The sequence below is a fragment of the Antechinus flavipes genome, chromosome 5 (genome assembly GCF_016432865.1).
Source record: "Antechinus flavipes isolate AdamAnt ecotype Samford, QLD, Australia chromosome 5, AdamAnt_v2, whole genome shotgun sequence".
Classification (NCBI taxonomy): Eukaryota; Metazoa; Chordata; class Mammalia; order Dasyuromorphia; family Dasyuridae; genus Antechinus; species Antechinus flavipes.
The window spans coordinates 102613658-102632578 of record NC_067402.1 but is presented as its reverse complement, the minus strand read 5'-3'; the positions used below and the strand labels follow the sequence as shown (position 1 = coordinate 102632578).

The following is an 18921-nucleotide window of genomic DNA, read 5'->3' as shown; positions in this document are numbered from 1 at the left end:
CTAGAAGGGGGCTGGGTGGATGGGGATTGAGTTTTCCTTTCACTTTCTGTAGCTGCCACCTGGGGGATAGAACTACAGTTCCCACCAAGCAATGAAACAGGAGGTGGAAGGGGGAGGTTAAGGGCAAGGAAAGAAAACAAAAGAAAAATCATTTACCTGCTGGCACAGGTGAGAAAAAACAGGTAAGCAGCAGGTGACCTAGAAAATGAAGGAGGCAGAAGATAGAATGGAGGAGGAAGTAGTGGTAGAATAGACAATTACATTGCTTGCTGGGTTAGAGTTGATGGGTTTGGGGGGAGGTTGGGGTTGGATTTAGGGGAGGGGAATTTTTTTCTTGAAAGAGAAGATGAGAGTTGTTTTTTGGAAATCCTAGAAAAGACCTGGGAAGGGGAGGGATAAGCCAAATGAGGTTTCAGTTCATGGTCCTGTGGTAAGAAGTCAGAAGTGGTAGGGTTTTCTTTGACTTTTAAATGGAGAAAAAGGAAAGCTGGATGTTTGTTTTATATATCTTTTAGAAGAATGGGTTAGCTGTAGCTAAAAGAGAGTAATAGGTTGATTTCTGACCTTCCTGAAAAGAGGCATGAAGTGCTCCTTCATTTAATGGCACAAATATTTATCAAGTACTAGATGTTGGGCTGATAAAAATTTTAGATTAGATATAGTCCTTTTCCTCATGTAACTCACTCTAGTAGGAAGTTAAGATTCCAACAAAGAAAGATCTAACAGACAATAGAAAGGAATTATAAACTATGATTTCTCTGGTTTAAGCCACTTGGGTAAGGAAATGCCAAATTGTCTGCTCTGCTATTTACATTTAGTGTATTACTTGAGAGACTAAGAGAGTTGCCCGAGGAAAACTGGTCAGAAATAGAACTTGAACCCAGGTCTTCCTGGTTCTTTCATGCTATAAAATATTTACATCCATTAAATGATCATTGAAAAAAAAAAAGGGAAAAAAAGCATTATATGCAGTGGGGTGTGTGTGTGTGTGTGTTTGTGTGTGTGTGTGTGTGTGTGTGTGTGCGCGCGTGCACTTTATTAGCAAGCAAGGGAATTAGAGAAGTCTTGAAAGAAAAGGTTACATTTGAGTTGGACCTTTAACGGGCAGAAATTCAGAGAATTCAACTCTGCAATTTGAAAGATAGAATGTCCATCAGAGTAGTGACTGTTTGACTGTTTTTGGTATTTGTGATCCAGGCAACTAGTGTATAGTTGGTGAAATTCCTGGATATCCTGATACTAATGACTCATTTAACTTACTGTTCATTCAAATTTTCATATCTTTTTCAGGGAATTACATATTGCCTATTCATATTTCTTATCTCTTAGATTTGTAGCCCTTAAATATCACCAAGAACTATCATTCATCTCTTCTTCCTATGACCTTTACTGGATGACCTTGCACTTTATTTTGCCCAACCTGAGTTGTCTAATTCTAAAGTCAGTTCTTTTTTTCAAGATTGGAAGAAATCAAGATATATGAGTTATTGAAAGATTGGACATGGATTCCAGTTTCCAAGAAATAACCAATCATTTGGTTAAGTGCTTTAAAAAAAAATACTGAACAAATAATAGACACAGAGAGATCTTGTATTCACAATACTTTTTGATCAGTTTTATTACTGTTAAAATGTGGCCTAAAATTGTATATATTTCTAAAAGTTTACCTATTCTCTTTCTTATACCTTCAACAAGCTTTAATATATAATCTATGAATATATTTTTGCTGAGACAACTGGAATTAAGTGACTTGCCCAGAGTCACACAGCTAGAAAGTGTTAAATGTCTGAGACCAGATTTGAATTCAGTTCCTCCTGACTTCAGGGTTGGTGCTCTATCCACTGTGCCATCTAGCTGCTCCCATAGATTATTATTTTAAGAATTTTTTTAAAAATGAAAAATGACTACAAGTCAGTAGTAGTGGCTATTATATTCTCTGTTTCCTTGGAGAATAATAATAATAATAATAATAAGGAACAATTGTTTTTGTTTTTACCAAATTTCATGACCTTCCCTCTTTCAAATACTTTGAAAATCTATCCCTCAATGAGCTCATTATTGTATATCTTCCAACTGGGACTTCTTCTGTGTATACTTGGTCTGGTTCAGCTGCTTTTCCCATCTTTGTTTTCTTTCAGGTTTTCTACTTCCTCCTACAGCACAATGGGAACTGTGATGATAGAGTCCAAATATTGTACCTCCAATGTCATTGATGGATAAAAGTTAATGATAGAAATCTTTACAAGGCTTTTTCTTTTTTAATCTATTCATTGTCTTTTCAGTTTTATCCTTAAATGCCCTAGGGATGACTTTTATCTTGTTGGATGTCACTCAGCTTCCTATAAAATTGTTTTTTCCTCCACTACTTTTCATTGTTTTAAGAGGCAGTACTGATCATAACCTCCCATCATCCTCTTCTGGGAGATTTTACAAATTATTTTATTTTCTAAACTGGGGCTACTCTTAGCTGCTAGATATCCCCTACTTCCAAGTATGTTTTCTAAGGTTTTTTGGTATCTAAATTATGGCAATTTATTTATATTAGTATGTGGGAATTTATTTATATTGATTTTACTATAATTAGGGTTTCAGTCAGTAGTATTAACTATAGAGGGTACAGAATTATGAAGGGACCCTAAACTAAAGACAAATGAGAGATGTGAGAATGTCTTTGTCTTAGAGGAATCTGTGAAATTATTTCATATCTATAATAGCCTATTATATAGTAGTACATTTAAATAAGGATTCAATTTTTCCTAGATCCTATTTCAATATCCAATTGTATCCTATAATCTAAATTTTTCCTTTTTGTCTCCCTTGACCCAACTGAGCCCTAAGAACCATGCAGTTTTCCAGTTTCATCAGGACACCAGATGAGACTTTTGACTATTTGTTCAAGATCATCCTCATTGGGGACTCAAATGTGGGAAAGACATGTGTGGTGCAACACTTTAAATCTGGACTTTATACAGACTCACAGCAAAACACAATTGGTGTGGACTTCACTGTGCGCACTCTTGAGGTGGATGGGAAAAAAGTGAAGGTAAGAGAATAAAATAAAAGGAGAGACCCACAAGATTAAGATTGGCTCTGTTACCAACAAGAGGTTCTTGGAGTTCTAAATTGCCATTCCTTTTATCCCCAGATAAAAAAGGCACTGGGTAGATTCTCATTAATTCTCCTCTAAATTTTTTAATTGTGTTGAAATTATCACTATTCTTCCCAATGCCCCAGGATTTCAACTGTAGATTCCACTTCAACTCTTCTTTCTGCCTACCATGTCTCAAGTACAACTGATTGTCAAGTCTTACAGTTGTACTTCAGCATCTCTCATTCCATCCCTTTTTCTTTGATCACAGTTAACTACTTAGTTCATGCTTTCCTCAACATTCACCTGGAGTCCTATAATAGCCTCCTAATTGGTTTCCCTGTTCCACTCTCTCTTATCTCTAATCAGTCCTCTACACAACTACCAAATTAATATTCCCAAAATAAAAGTAAGACTGTGTCACTTCATTGTTCAAGAATCTTCAGTGGTTCCCTATTGCTTTTAATTTTTAAAAAATTCAGAACCTAACAAACACCAAATACCATGGATATTTCTAAATATATAGTAGAATAAGAAAGAAGATTGTAATAGGAAAATGCAAATCTCTATTATGTACAGCTTGTTTTTCTTTTTGACTATAATAAATTTGATATGTAACTTTCAAAACTGTCCTGCTTGTAATGTGATTCTTACTGATTTTCTCTGTGTACTTCTTTGTACATTTTTTTATATTAAATGTTTCAATGACTTTCTTTTCTTTCTTTCCTCCTTTTCTTTTTTTGGCTTCTCTCTCCCTACTCTCTTCCTCCTTTACTCAATCCCAACTGGGGGAAAAGAAATCATTTTAAAGAAATATATTTAATACTTTATGAGGATGTATTCTGGTAGAAGTGGATTTCTTTGACAAAGAGACCTAACTCAATTTCAATTGATAAATGATGGACAGAAGCAGCTACACCCAAAGAAAGAACACTGGGAAATGAATGTAAACTATTTGCATTTTTGTTTTTCTTCCCGGGTTATTTTTACCTTCTGAATCCAATTCTCCCGGTGCAACAAGAGAACTGTTCAGTTCTGCAGACATATATTGTATCTGGGATATACTGCAACATATTTAACATATATAGGACTGCTTGCCATCTAGGGGAGGGGGTGGAGGGAGGGAGGGGAAAAATCGGAACAGAACCGAGTGCAAGGGATAATGTTGTAGAAAAATTACCCTGGCATGGGTTCTGTCAATAAAAAGTTATTATAAAATAAAATTAAATTAAAAAAAAAAAGAAAAGAAAAGAGCCAAGTCCATCTCAGTTGATCATCATATATATATATTTAATTAATCAAAATAAATTTTCCCATTGGTCACATCTAAAAATATATGTCTTATTCTGCATCTTGGAAGTAACATACTTTCCCACTCATCTACTAGACCAGTGGTCCTCAAACTTTTGTTTTCAATATCTTTATCCTATTAAAAATGATTGAGGATCTGTCCAAAGAGTTTTTATTTATGTAGGTTATAGTTATAGATATTGATCACATTAAAAATAAAAACCAATTATGAATTTGTAGATTCTCTGAAAGGATTTCAGAGATTCCGAGGATGCCCTCGACCAGACTTTGAGAACCATTATATTAGACTTTTAGTTAGTCATTGCATTCAAAAGAGTTCTTAAGTCTTTCAAACTTGTTTTTGTAGAAATTGTTCTCTGGTTCTGCTCACTTCACTTAGTATTCATTCATACAAATCTCCCCAGATTCCTCTCAAACCATTCTTTCCATAATTTCTTATGATGCAGTAATATTCCAGGATATTCACATATCATAATTTATTGAATCACTCCCCATTTGATGGGTACCAACTTCATCTCTAGTTCTTTGCTACTGCCAAAAAAAAAAAAAAAAGCTGTCATTAATATTTTTGTGTTTATGATTCTTTGACTATTTCTTTAATCTCTTTGAGGTAGATGGACATAATAACTATATTGCTGGGTCAAGAGTGTACAAATTTTTAGTAACTTTTTGGACATAGTTCCAAATCATTTGCTGAATGGCTTGTCCAATTTACAGCACTGCTTTTAAGTGAAACCACAAAATCCTCAGCCTAGAATGTCCACAATGTTGGACTTGGAGTCAGGAAAACCTAAGTTTGAATCTGTTGTCTTAGATTCATTTGTGTGACTGATTAAATCACTTAAGCCTCAATTTCGACATCTGAAAAATGGGGATCATGATAACACCTACCTAAACTGATTGTTTTAAAGACCCAGTAAGATAAGAACTTTGCAAACCTGTAAGTTCTGTGTGAATTCTTTGTCTTGGGTTCTCACTCACTTCCTGACATTTCTTTTTACTTCCCTTAACTGTTGCTATTACAACCAGATTGTCCTATAACCTGTTGCCCCAAATTGCCATTCCATTTCCAGCTTTGTGCCTTTGTCCTTGCTGTCGCTCGATTCAGGATCTGTGATCTTTCCTCATCTTTGAAGACTCAACTCATGAAATTTTTCCTAACCCCCTAGTTCAATCAATTAATCAATCCATTGGCAACCATTTATTGATTGATTATTCTATGCCGGGCACTAAAGATATAAAAGAATGAAACAGTACATTTTCTCAAGAAGCTTAGAATTTATAGGGGAAACAATGGATACATGTGTATATGTGTGTGTGAAGTTTTGGAGGTGGAAATGGGGAGATGATAAGCTCAGCAAAGGATTTTGTGGATTCTGAGAAGGTGAGTGAAGAAAGAAGGATGTGAATATCATATACAAAATTATAGAGTCAGGAGATAGGGAGTCATGCATAAGATACAGCAAGATCAGTTTGTCTAAACTGTAGGGTTCATAAGAGAAGTATAATAAGGCTGGGAAGGTGGTTGGTATGAGGTTTTAGAGAGCTTAAAATGGTAAATAGAACACTCTACATTCAATTCTAGGGGAAGCCACTGGAATTTATTCAGCAGAGTGATGTGGTAACCCCTGTACTTTAGAAATTTCACTTTGGCATCTTTATGGAAGATAAATTAGATAAAGAAGAAAGTTGGGTCTAGTGAGAAAGCTGCTGAAACAGTACTAGTTAAGTGGTAATTAGGTCCCACACAAGGTCAAGGGCTGCATAAATTGAGCTAAGAGAATATTGGGGAAACAGATTGACAAGAGATGTTGGGGAAACAGATTGACAAGATTTGGAAAGTAATTTGATATGGAAATTGAAGGATAGTAAGGAATCCTGGACAGCTCCAAGGTTGTAAACCCAGGAACCTGGCAGAAAGCTATTGACAAAAATAGGCAAGTCCAGAAAAAGGTAGTGAAATATAATGAGTTTTCTTTTGAACATGTCAACTTAAAAAAAAAAAAAAACATGCTGAGCTTGAGATACCTATGGGTCAGCCAGTTTGAAATCATCAGGAGGCATTTAGTGATGTGTTACTGCTCTGAAGAAACAAGAATGACCTTTATAAATATATAAGAGATGATAATTAAATCCATAGGAACTGATGAGATCACCAAGTAAAATAGTACAGAGGGAAAAGAGGGCCCAGCACCGAGCCATCATCACCATCATTGACTTGGAGGAAGAGTCATCCATAGAAACTGGAGAAGAATTGATCAGATAGCAAGATCAAAGAAACCTAACAATAAAAGAAGAAAATCTAGAGAGAAAAAGAGATCAAGAAGGATGGGGATTGAGAAAAGACCTTTAGATTTGGCAAGTAACATCACACTAGTAACTTTCTCTACTTCCAAAACCAAGTCAAAATGACCAGACACTGAGCTCAGAGTGATTCAGAAAACTAGAGAGCAGACACAAGAGGGAGAATCTCAGGAAACAGAGGATTAGATTTTTTTTTTTTTTGGAAGCCCAAGAGGTACATGACTAATTCTGAGTCAAGGACCTAAATTCAAATGCTGGTTCTTATGCTTATTACAGAAATTATTTTGGGGCGTTAGTTTTCTTATTTGTAAAATGAAGGGATGTCATACAATGTCTTCTAAAGGCTCTGCAAGTTTTAAATGAATGCTTCTATTGTTTAATGCTTTACATAGAGTAGTATGTTTCATGAAGCAGTTCTTCCTTATATGGAGCCACAATTTTCCTGCTTTCAGTTAAGCTCATTTTCTGTGGTTCAGTAGGAAATAGACTATAAGAATAACTGCTCAAATCCACCCCCACCCATTCCCAACAAAAAGCCTTTATTAGCAAAATCCTAATTAAGTTGCTCTTTAGCTTTCTCTTTCTAGGTTTCTATTCTTGGAGGTTGGGCAAATCAATATTTATGAGTTCCCAAAGGCTTCTACCTATAGATTGAAGCACCAGTAAAACAATTGAAATTCGTTTTTAAAAGTATTTAATAAATAATGATAACAAATTTAGATAGCTCCTTAAGATTTGTAACATAATATCAATAATAAAAAATTATAAGGACCCTTTGAGGTAATTTAGTCCAAAGCTTCTTAAACTGTTGATCATGGCATAATGAAATATGGGAATTGTGAAAAATTTGGTAACAGTAAAAGATAGATTCAATTCCCTATGAAAAAATAAACAAATATAAGCATTTCACTGTTATGCAAATTTGCTTTCCTCTTTAATAAATGGTAAAATTATATGTCTATCAAAGAATTATTTCAAAATAAATTTTGATTACCAGAAAATGTTTAATTTATATACCTATTTTATACACTTATATGCCGGGGGTTACCTAAAATTTCTCAGGCAAAAAGGAGTCATGAGTTTAAGAAATCTTGATTTAGTCCAATTTTCTTCTTTTTTTCTTTGGCCTAGGAAGAAAAAAACTTGGCCCAGAGCTATTGAGTGATTTGATTTAGGACCGGGTAGTATATTTTTAAGGCAGGAACCTCTTATTTCAAAGTCACTTTGCTTAGTAGCTAATTGTTGTATTTCTTTACAATTCAGAGAGGTAGCCAATGTAAATATTACTATTTTCTTTTTAGAAATGGGGCAGTTGGGATTCTAAGAGGTTAAATGACTTCCCTTAAGTCAAATTGGTGGTAAGTAGCTGGCTGAGGTTACATGAAACCCAGTTCTCCTGATTATTAGTCTAGAAGAATTGCACTTTGCATAGATAAAAACTCACTGGAAGGAAACCTTAGTCATATATAATCAAGTTCTAAATTATATGGTATAACCCATAACACTAGAAAAGTTTAGCAAAGGTGAACATTAGTCTGGTTTGGAAAGCTTTTTAGATTTGGATTGGGAGCTAAAAGGTAGAATCTGAAATTGGGAAAAGTAAATGGAAGAAGGCCAGCCATTTAAAAGGGGAATAGTCAAGACCCAGATGGGAATAATGAAACTGTTTTTCTGGGAAATAAAGCCAAAGGTATGTGTTGGAGAAGAAAATGGGATATATAAGACTGGATAAGTGAAGATGTTGTGGAAGAAGTTGAAAGTCAGGTGGGAAAGGAGGAGAAGGGATTAGATATGTCTTTAAAGGTTTTTGATAAGTAGTGTGAATGTCTTGATTGATGAAAGAAGCCTTTAAGGATGTCTAATCTGGTAACCATATGCAGATTGGGCTAGAATGGGGAGAGATAAAAATCAGGGAAACTATTTAGAGTATCCAGGCAAGGAAATCCAATATAAAATGTGAATACCTGGACTTGAAAATGGAATAGGTATAATCAGGAATTAGTAAAATAATAGTTACAATTAATAAGAATAATATTTAATTACAGGCTAAATATGCTACATATTTTAAGTTTAAACTGCATTATTAATATGTCCTCCATTATATTCGTATTTGGACAATGAACAAAACAATAAAGCAAGCCTTGATTTGTAGCAGTGATTGATTTCTGAGGTATAAATACTCACATTGAAATTTCAGAAATTGTGGTATAGTTGTGAATTGATTCAACCTTTCTGGAAAGCAACTTGGAACTATACCCAAGAGCAATCAAACTGCATACCCTGTAATTCAGCAATACTACTACCAGGTCTATATCCCAAAATGACCATAAAAAAGGAGAAAGGACCTACATGTACAAAAATATTTATAGCAGATATTTTTATGGTGGCAAAGAATTAGAAATTAAGGGAATGCCCATCAATTGTGGAATGGCTAAACAAATTGTGGAATATGAATGTTATGAAGTACTATTGTGCAATAAGAAATAATGAGCAGACAGATTTCAGAAATACCTGGAAAGACTTACACGAACTGAAGCTGAGTAAAGTGAACAGAACCAGGAGTTCTGTTATGTGTATAACATATTATACACATAATAGCAACATTGTACGATGATCAACTATGATTGATTTAGCTCTTCTCAGCAATAAGATGATTCAAGGCAATTCTAAAAGACTCATGATCGAAAATGCTATCCACATCCAGAGAAAGAACTTTGGAGTCTGAATGAAGATCAAAGCATACAATTTTGACCTTTTTTGTTTTTTGTGACTTTTCCCTTTTGTTCTTTTTCATCTTTTATAACATGACAAATTTGGAAATACATTGACATCATTGCACATGTATAACCCAAATCAGTTTGTTTGCCGTCTTTGGGAAGGCGGATGTGAGGGAGTGAAAAAAAAATTGAAACTCAAAAAATTATTTTAAAAATCCACCTAGTGCCACCTTGCTGCTTCAGAACTGTGAATTAGTTTTTAGTCTTATTAATCATTTAAATGTAGTCAGGCGATCTACATTTTTTAGAGCTTATGAGAGCTCAGACTATTAGTTACCGAAGACTTGAAAACCTGTCCTTAGGATCAAAATATGTTTAGTTTAGGTGGAAAGTTCTTAATTTTTTATTTTTCTTTTTATTCTTTTCTTTCTTTCTTTCTTTTTTCTTTTTTTTTTTTTTGTGTGTGAGGAAAATGGGGTTAAGTAACTTGCCCTGGGGTGACACAGGTAGTATTAAGTGTCTGAAATAATATCTGAGTTCAAATACTTACTAGCTGTGTGACCCCAGGCAAGTCATTTAACCCCAAATGCCTCACCAAATATACATACATATATATATATATATGTATATATATATATATATATACATATATATATATATATATATTTTCTCCCAGTTATATGTAAAACAATTTTTTAACATTTGTTTTTAAAGCTTTGAGTTTCAGATTATCTCCCTTCCTTCCTCTCCACTCCCTTCCAGGTACTTTGAGAAGGCACATGTGAACTTAATCTCCCCCCCCCCCCCCCCCCCAATGTGTTAGGGATTCTTTCGGCAATCTGGTAAAACCTTCACAACATAAAGAACACTTATTAATTTCTATGTGCTAGTGCTAAGGACTGGGGATGCAAAGAAAGGCAAACTGAGATCCAGAAAGGAGAAGCAATTTAACTGCTAGGAATAGATGTCAGGCTAGATAGAGCTCCATAGTTCCTAATTCTCAGTCTCCATTCCTTCCACTGTTATCACAAGGCTTCTCATTCAATTATTCAAGCTTAAATCCCGGTCCAACTTGCTGTTTTCATAAGGCAATACAAAAATCCTTTCAAACCACAAAATCCAGTTTCCTAGATAAGTGTTGGTTAAATTTGCTATATTATTTTCATGCTCAAATAGTGAAATAACCTAGTGTGATTGACTATAGAACACATTATTAGGGTAGAACATTTTCTTTCATAGTAGAAAATCCAAGTTTATTTATTTAGATTTTTTTTCAGGATCATTAAAATTTTTTTAAATTATATTCCTCTCCCCAATTATATGTTGAAACAATTTATACACACACACATACATGTACATATTTACATATGTATATGTGTATTTGTTTATTTAAAATTTTTGCTTTTAAATTCTATCACTCCTTCCCTCTCTTCTCCATTCCCTGAGATGGTAAGCAATCTGATACAGTACAGCTTATCACAAGTGCAATCATTTAAAATATTTCCATATTAATCATTTTGTATCAGGAGATACAAACAAAAATGTTTTAAAAAGCAAGAGAGAAAGAAAGGAAGTGAAAAATAGTATGCTTCAGGCTCTATTCAAATAACATTAGTTCTTTCTCTGATCATTGTATTTCTGATAATAGTTAAGTCATTTACAATTCATCTTATAATACTGCTGTTACTATGTACAACATTCTCCTGTTCTACTTACTTCATTTTGCATCAGTTCATGTAAGGTCTTTCTAAATTTTGCTGAAATCATCCTGAAAAGTCAATAGGGTTTTTTTTAATTAATAATAATTTAATATGGGTAGTTTTTTTAATATATCCTCACATTTTTGCACTGTCTATACCTATACATATTATCAGACCTTTAAAATAAGTTAGTTTCCTTGAACTGCTTTTTAATTCTTTGTTATAAGACAAAGTTCTCTAGAGTGAGCGAAAGAGATAAGAATAATAGCATAGTAGAATATGATTATTATTTTTTTTAAGCCAAAAATTTTTTTGTAAGTGAGCCAGTTCACTTAGAGATTTGGGATTTTAGGAGGATTTCTTATAACTTTGTTCTTATGACTTTGTTCTGTGGTAAGGCTGGGTTGATTTAGCTACTCTCTTTTTCTTACCTGAACAGATGCAGATATGGGACACTGCTGGCCAAGAGCGATTTCGGACAATTACTCAGAGCTACTATAGAAGTGCAAATGCTGCCATCATTGCCTATGACCTGACAAGACGGTCTACATTTGAATCTGTTCCTCACTGGATCCATGAAATAGAAAAATATGGGGCAGCGAATTTGGTCATAATGCTTATTGGTACAGTACTTAAAAGTTTTAACATCATCCGCCCTGTTAGACTTAAAAAAAAAAAAAAAAAGGTTAAATTTCATGAAGCATCAGGATAAGGACATTCCATTAAACTAGTTACTCACCAGTGTATTACAACTTTTTTTTGGTGTAACAGGAAGAGCTCATTGACAGGAAATAGTGAATGTATGTAAAGGTAACTCAAAAGTAATTAAGCTTAAGGCCCAGTAACACAAAGTTTTAAAAAGGGGATGGAGACACTTTTTTTTCATTTTGTTTTGAATTCAACTTATTTTTCCAATTACATGGAAAAATAGTTTTCAACATTAATTTTTAAAAGATTTTGAGTTCCCAAATTTTTTCTCCTTCCCTCCCTTACTTCCCCATTCCTCAGGACAGCAAGCAACCTGAATTCAGTTATACATATATAATCCTTTTAAACATATTTCCATATTAGTTATTTTCTGAATGAAAAAATCAGAAAAAGCAAGAAAAGAAAAAGTGAAAAAAAAAGTGGAAATAGTATGCCTCAATCCTCTCTCAGTGTCCGTAGTTCTTTTTCTGGATACAGATAGTATTTTCCATTCCAAGTGTATTGGAATTGTATTGCTGAGAAGAGCTAAGTCTATCATAGCTGATCATTACATAATCTTGCTGTTACTATGTACAGTGTTCTCCTAGTTCTGCTCATTTCACTCAATATAAGTTCATATAAGGCTTTTCTGAAATCAGCCAATTCATCATTTATTATAGAACAATAATATTCGATTACATTCATATACCATAACTTATTCAGCTATTCCCCAATTTATGGGCATCTGCTCAACTTCTAGTTCCTTGCCACCACAAAAAGAGCTGCTACATTTTTGTACATGTGGATTCTTCCTCCGCTTTTATGGTCTCTTTGGGATACAGAAGGACCCTTTCTTTATACAAAGGGTCACTGACCAAAAAGGAAAAAAAAAATAGGAAGCAACTGGACTTGCTTTTTTTTTTCCTTACTGAAATGCAAAATGTTCATAAGTAGGATACTCTCTTTTTTTCAGATTAACAGGGAATATAGATAAAAATGTCAAACATATATTTTAACTCCATATTATGCATAACCAGATGAAAAAGAGAGGCAGAGATCCTAGGAATGAAGGAATAAGGGACAAAAAAAAGGGAAGTAGAAGAGAAAGAAAAAACAAGAAAAGAAGAAAGAAAAAAAAAGAAGAAAGGGACAGAAAAAGGAAATGAGACAGACACAGGAAGCAAAGGAAACAGATTTCAAAGATCATGATGCAAATATATTGCAGTAGTAGCTGCTATTGATGCACGGTGCTAGAACCTTCAGAATAAGTTACTGCTACTTATAAATAAATAATTAGTTGATCAGTCATTGTTAATAGAGCTTAAATTATTCTAATCCTTAAGCCTTATAACTCTGTTCTAGATGAGATAACCATAGCTATTCACCAGAGAGAAATTATCCTCTGGACTAAAATAGAAACACCAGAGCAATTTTGCCACAATTTCCCCTATTGAGTCAAACCTAGGCTCCCCAAATCTTCAAGCAATTTACAACTCATTATTTAGCTCTCTCTTCCAGTCATATTTTCCCCATGAATCATTCCCTGATAACTGGATCCTGTAGATCTTTCTCTTGCCTCAATTATGTGCTCATTGCCCACATGGAACATTTTGACATTCTCGACTCTCCCTAAAGTGTACTTTCTATTGTATCACACCTCAAACTCTTGTTTCTCCTTCCTGTGCCATAAATTTCTTGAGAGGGCTCTTCAGTTTTTGTGGCCCCATATGATCTAGAGCAGCACTAAATATGTTCATTTGGAAGGCTGGGAGATTCTCCCATGAGGTCAGACTTTTGGAGTTGGAATCTCCTTTCTTTAGTATATCCAGACTTTGTTTAATGAAACTAGGTTGCTCTCTGTATAGGAGAGAACAAGTTAACTTATAAGTGTCTAAATATAATTAAAGAGGAAAATAAATTTGGAGAATAGAATTGATTTAATACCCTCTCAATTTAATATTTTTTATTATGAACTAGAAAATTATCAGCAAGCACTTAGTAATTATCTATCATTGCACTGCATCGTGGGTAGCTCTAGCAGGTAGTCACACATAGCAAGAAAGAAGTCTGTAGCCTGCAAGTGAAATATGCCTTCCCTTGAAGCTATTTTAGAAAATGCTAATTTGACTTAACATTGGAGGTAATAAGGGTTTCATTCATTCAGTAAAAAAGATTAATGGAGCATTTGGTGTGTGCAAAGTATTGTGGTGGATACAAGAATGTAAAACATAATACTTGTCTTCAAGAAGCTTAACATTTACTCTTGGAGTTGAGACAGAAAAAGAAAATAGAGTCTGCACCAGCCCTGAAATGAGGAGGACTTGAGTTCAAATCTGGTCTGAGATACTTAACACTTCTTAGCTATGTGACTCTGGGCAAGTCACTTAACCCCAATTGCCTCAGCAAAAAAAAAAAAAGAAAAGAAAAGAAAAGAAAAAAAAAGAAAAAAGAAAAGAATTTTATGGGATTATTCAATATGTAAAATGAAAAATATGTAAAAATACAGAGTAATTTCAGGGATAGGTGTGGGAATAGAGAATAGGATAATACATGTAAAAGTGAGAGATGCTACGTCACGTACCAGGAAAAGCTAATAGTCTGTGAGATTAGAACATGGAATATTATGAAATCATTCTGGAAAGATAAGCTAGAGCCATACTGTAAAAGGCTTTAATTGTGAAAAAGAGGAATTTGTATTTTATTTTGGAGAAAACAAAAAACAACCAAACTTTCTGAGTGGTGCTATGCTTTAGAAAAAAATCTAAGTAGAAAGACAGATTGGAGAGCAGAAATCTAGAAGCAGGGAGATAATCTGTCCTCAAATGATAAATTAAACATCTTAAAACATATCTATCAACCTAATAACTAACAATAAGTAAGCACTTATTAAATAACTATTGTCATCCAAATGAAACAATCTTTGACCTCAAAGAATCTATTTTCTTGCTGTAAATACATAATATATTTTTTAATATTTTAGTTTTTAAATTTAATTTAAAATAAGAATTAAAAACAAAATTCAACTACACAGAATAAACTAATATGTTTGAAATGCAAGTTCTCCTACTTCTCACTGAAACAAATATGACATTACTATGATCACTTTATAGTTATAGGAATGAGAGCTTATTATCCAAGATATGTTTTTCCACTCTGAGGCACTTTGCCTTCAATTCATGTTTACTCTAGTCAGTACTATATACCTTAAGCTGACTTGGTTATGGCCCCATGATCCAAATAGCCAAATTTTAGCCATAGGACTAATAAAATGAAAAAGAAATAACATTCTGGGTATAATCTGGTTACTTTTGTCCTTAAGCATTAGCTGTATCATTTCTTGTTTCATTCTAATCTTACACACATTCTTAAGATCTTTTTCAGTTCTAATCTCATGTAAAGACTTGATTAGAATGTTATTTTGCAATTCATCTCACTTCCCTTACAGAGGAAACCCTTTTCCTGAGACCATATATAGGGACTCAGGACAGCTTGCTCTGAAAAGCCCATACTTGTGATTTCTTACAAATGTGGTTATTATTAGCACATTAAAAAATCATTACTGTGGTCACCATCTTTCACAACATACTGTTAAAGCAATTTCCTACAAATGTAAGCTTCTATCTCTATCAGAACTCTATCAGAAATCAGGAGAGAAAATAAGCCTTCATTAAGTACCGGCTATGTGCCAGGGACTATGCCATGCTTAGGGGATACAAATAAAGGCAAAAGATAGGTCTTGCTCTCACAGAGCTCATAGTCCACTAAAAAGAGATGATATAAAAACAAATATGTCCATATTTTATACACACACACACACACACACACACACACACATATGTACAGGGTAAATTGGAGATAAACAATTGAGTTAAGGTAATTGCATTAAGAAGGATCAAGAAAGAGTTATTGTAAAAGATGGGATTTTAGTGGAGGTCTGAAAGAAATCAAGGAAATAGGAGGTTGAATTGAATATGAAGAATATTATGGCTCTGGGGAGCAGAAACTCATCCACAACTCCCAACCATTAGTCTAGAGGAAAGAAAAAGAAGAATCAAAAGGGAAAATCAGGGATTATTTGGATTTGCTGAGGAATGGGAATTTGAATCTGATTATTCCAATTCTACTAAGTGCTGTCTATAGGTGGTTTGAGAGGATGATTAAGTTTCCTCATCTGTATAATGAAGGGGTTGAACTTGGGGACCTTTAAGGTCTCTTCCAGCTTTAAATCTATCATTTTATAATCACATTGATGGTCCAGGACACATCTGGAATGCCAGAATCAGTTCTGGGATCAGACCATATTTTAAGAATACAAATGATTGCATGGATCTGCCACACTCTAGGATGAACATTATCATTGACCCAAAGGAGAAAGACCAATGATAAATCTCACCTAAGTGAGCTACAGATAAAGAATCTGAGTCAGGAAAATTTGCTTTTTAGTCCTGCCACTGAGTATTTGATTCTTGCCAAGTTACTTAAGTGTCCCAGGCTAGTATTTAAGGTTGAAAAAATTTTTTTCATCAGAAAATACCAAATTGTGTCACAGTGAGTCAGAAATGACTGAACAACAAAAAGGGAGTGGATTCCTCTTTGATAGAAATCTTCAAGGGAAGACTGGATGACTTCTCAGAGCTATAGGAGGATAAGATGCCTCCAATCGTAACTTGAACTTAATAGCTTCTGAAATCCCTTCAAATCCTGAGATTATCTGGTGGGAATGGAAAATGCAAAAAATAATTAGATATTCTACTTTTCCACTCCTTCAGCCTAGATATACAAAACTACACTGACCTTTTAAGATTCTCTTTTATAATACTGTTATATTAATGACCATGATCTAGCTTCATTTTTCAATCTTTATCACTTCCTATAAAATTTCCATATTTCTTTATATTCTTCATATCCAATTTCTTATGGAGCAATAACATTGCATTGTATTGTTATACTAGGATTGATTTGGCAAATCCCCAATTATTTAATGTTTATGATATTTATTTTTAATAGATTTTTTCCTAACCTATAGAACATTTTGTTGAACTAAAGTGTTATTCTTAAAAATAGAGCTATTTTACTCAGTATTCTATTTCTTTATCTTTGATTTCAGGAAACAAGGCTGACCTGTGGGATAAGCGTCATGTTCTTTTTGAAGATGCTTGCACTCTTGCAGAGAAACATGGCCTTCTTGCAGTTTTGGAGACTTCTGCTAAAGAGTCCAAGAATATCGATGAAGTGTTCATGCTAATGGCGAAGGAATTAATTGCCAGGAATGACCTGAACTTTTATGGGGAGGGTCCACGGAACAATCTCCTCTTAGATTCTAGTCCTATTCTCATAGCTTCAAGTCCAAGTTCAAAAAACCATTGCCATTGTTAAAAGGGGATGGAACAAAGGGAGAGGTTGAGTGTGCTGTTGGAGAGGCAATCTCTGAAACCCAAATTAGTCAGAAATCTCGTTATCCAGTGTAGTAGGCTTTTAGATATTGGAGTGGATATTCTGTGATCTCTTTCAATTGCCCAGGCTTCTTTCCAGTGTGTATGGCACTACTTTTGTCCTCCTGTATCAACAAAAAGAAAGAAACTTTTTGAGGTCATATCCAGTAACTGAAGGAAATTCAATTTAATACAAGTATTTATTACATATTTACTATGCTCCAAGCACAGGGGTAGGGGTTGAGAATATGAAGACAAAAATGAAATAGGTTCTGCCTTCAAGATGCCTTACATTCTATCAAGAAAGGCTTCTTTTTAAAGGCAGTATTGAAGAGGAGTTTTGAAGGTAATTAAGGATTCTAAGGGCCAAAAGTAAAAAGGCAAGTCACCTCTTTCCAAGAGACAAGTCACCTTTTTTCCTTAGTCTTTCTATTAAAATGAGGTTTAGAGTTGGGAAACAAGAAAGATGGAGAGGGATTCCATTTCATTAGCCTTGGCCAAATCCTGTATATGGCTTTTGGCCACAATGTTTTCCTTAAGTGTTAAAGAAAAGGAAGGACCTATAGATTGGAGGAAAGTAGAACAGAATATCAAGAAAAAGGAAGGGATGGAAAGCATACTTTAGACTGGTTTGTATCCACTTGCAAGTTGGGTTTACAATAGCTGTTTTGTTTGTTTGTTTGTTTTATTTTAGAGGAGAGTGGGGAGTTTGTGTATATGAAATTAAAAACATTAAATAGCACAAACTTGTTTCACATTTGTTCTCCCCACACCTACCTAACTCAAGAAATGACAAGATTATGAGTACCTGCCTTTGGAATTAAAAGTCTTCTGAGTATATTTTATTAGTTTCATTTTATTGGACATTTTCCTGTTTATATCAATGTAGTCATTGTTTCCCTGATCTCCTTCTTTTTATAGGTTTTTTCATAGTCTTCTTATGGGCCAGTAATATTCCACTATACTGATATTGTGATACATGACTCGCCATGCTCCAATTAATATGCATCTACCATATTTCCAGGTTTTTTTGCTCCTATAAAAAGTGCTACTTTGAATATTTTTGTTTCTTTGTGCCTTTGAGCTCTTTGGGGCTGGTATATTCCCAGCAATGGAATCTTTGGTCCGAGTATAAACATTAAAAACAAACAAACAAAACAATTTGTAGCATATCTTTTTTTCCCTTACATTTAATTTTAATTTTACTTTTCTCAATTACATGTAAACAAAATTTTTACTTTTATTTATTTATTTTTGCTGAGGCAATTTGGGGATAAGTGCCAGGGTCACACAGCTAGGAAGTGTTAAGTGTCTGAGGTTATTCCTGATTTCAGGGCTGGTGCTCTATCTACTGCACCACCTAGCTGCTCCAACAAAATTTTTTAATGTTTAAAAAATTAGTTCTGTATTCTCTTTCTTTCCTTCCCTTACTCTTTTGGAAAAGACAAGCAATTTGATATAGATTATATGTGTGTAATTATTTCTGGCACAACTTAAAATATTTTAGTTCAGGGATGCTCATTGTTTTTTCTCATTCTCAGGTGATATATTTTGGTTTGATATCTTCTAGAAAACACACACACACACACACACACACACACACACACCATAATAGAAAACAAGAGAATGTTGTTTTTTTCTCTAAATTTTCAATGGTTTTTCTATAACTACCAGATTCCAGT

The 18921-nt window shown here is 34.0% G+C and overlaps 1 protein-coding gene across 1 annotated transcript; it reads left to right on the top strand.

The window, feature by feature from the left end:
- The first annotated feature begins 1012 nt into the window (after positions 1 to 1012).
- Positions 1013 to 18400, top strand: RAB19 (RAB19, member RAS oncogene family). Its single transcript, XM_051963546.1, has 3 exons — positions 1013 to 3043; positions 11560 to 11743; positions 16915 to 18400. Exons 1-3 carry the CDS (start codon positions 2843 to 2845, stop codon positions 17181 to 17183), a joined length of 654 nt encoding a protein of 217 aa, XP_051819506.1. The 5' UTR covers positions 1013 to 2842; the 3' UTR covers positions 17184 to 18400.
- The last annotated feature ends 521 nt before the right edge of the window (positions 18401 to 18921 follow it).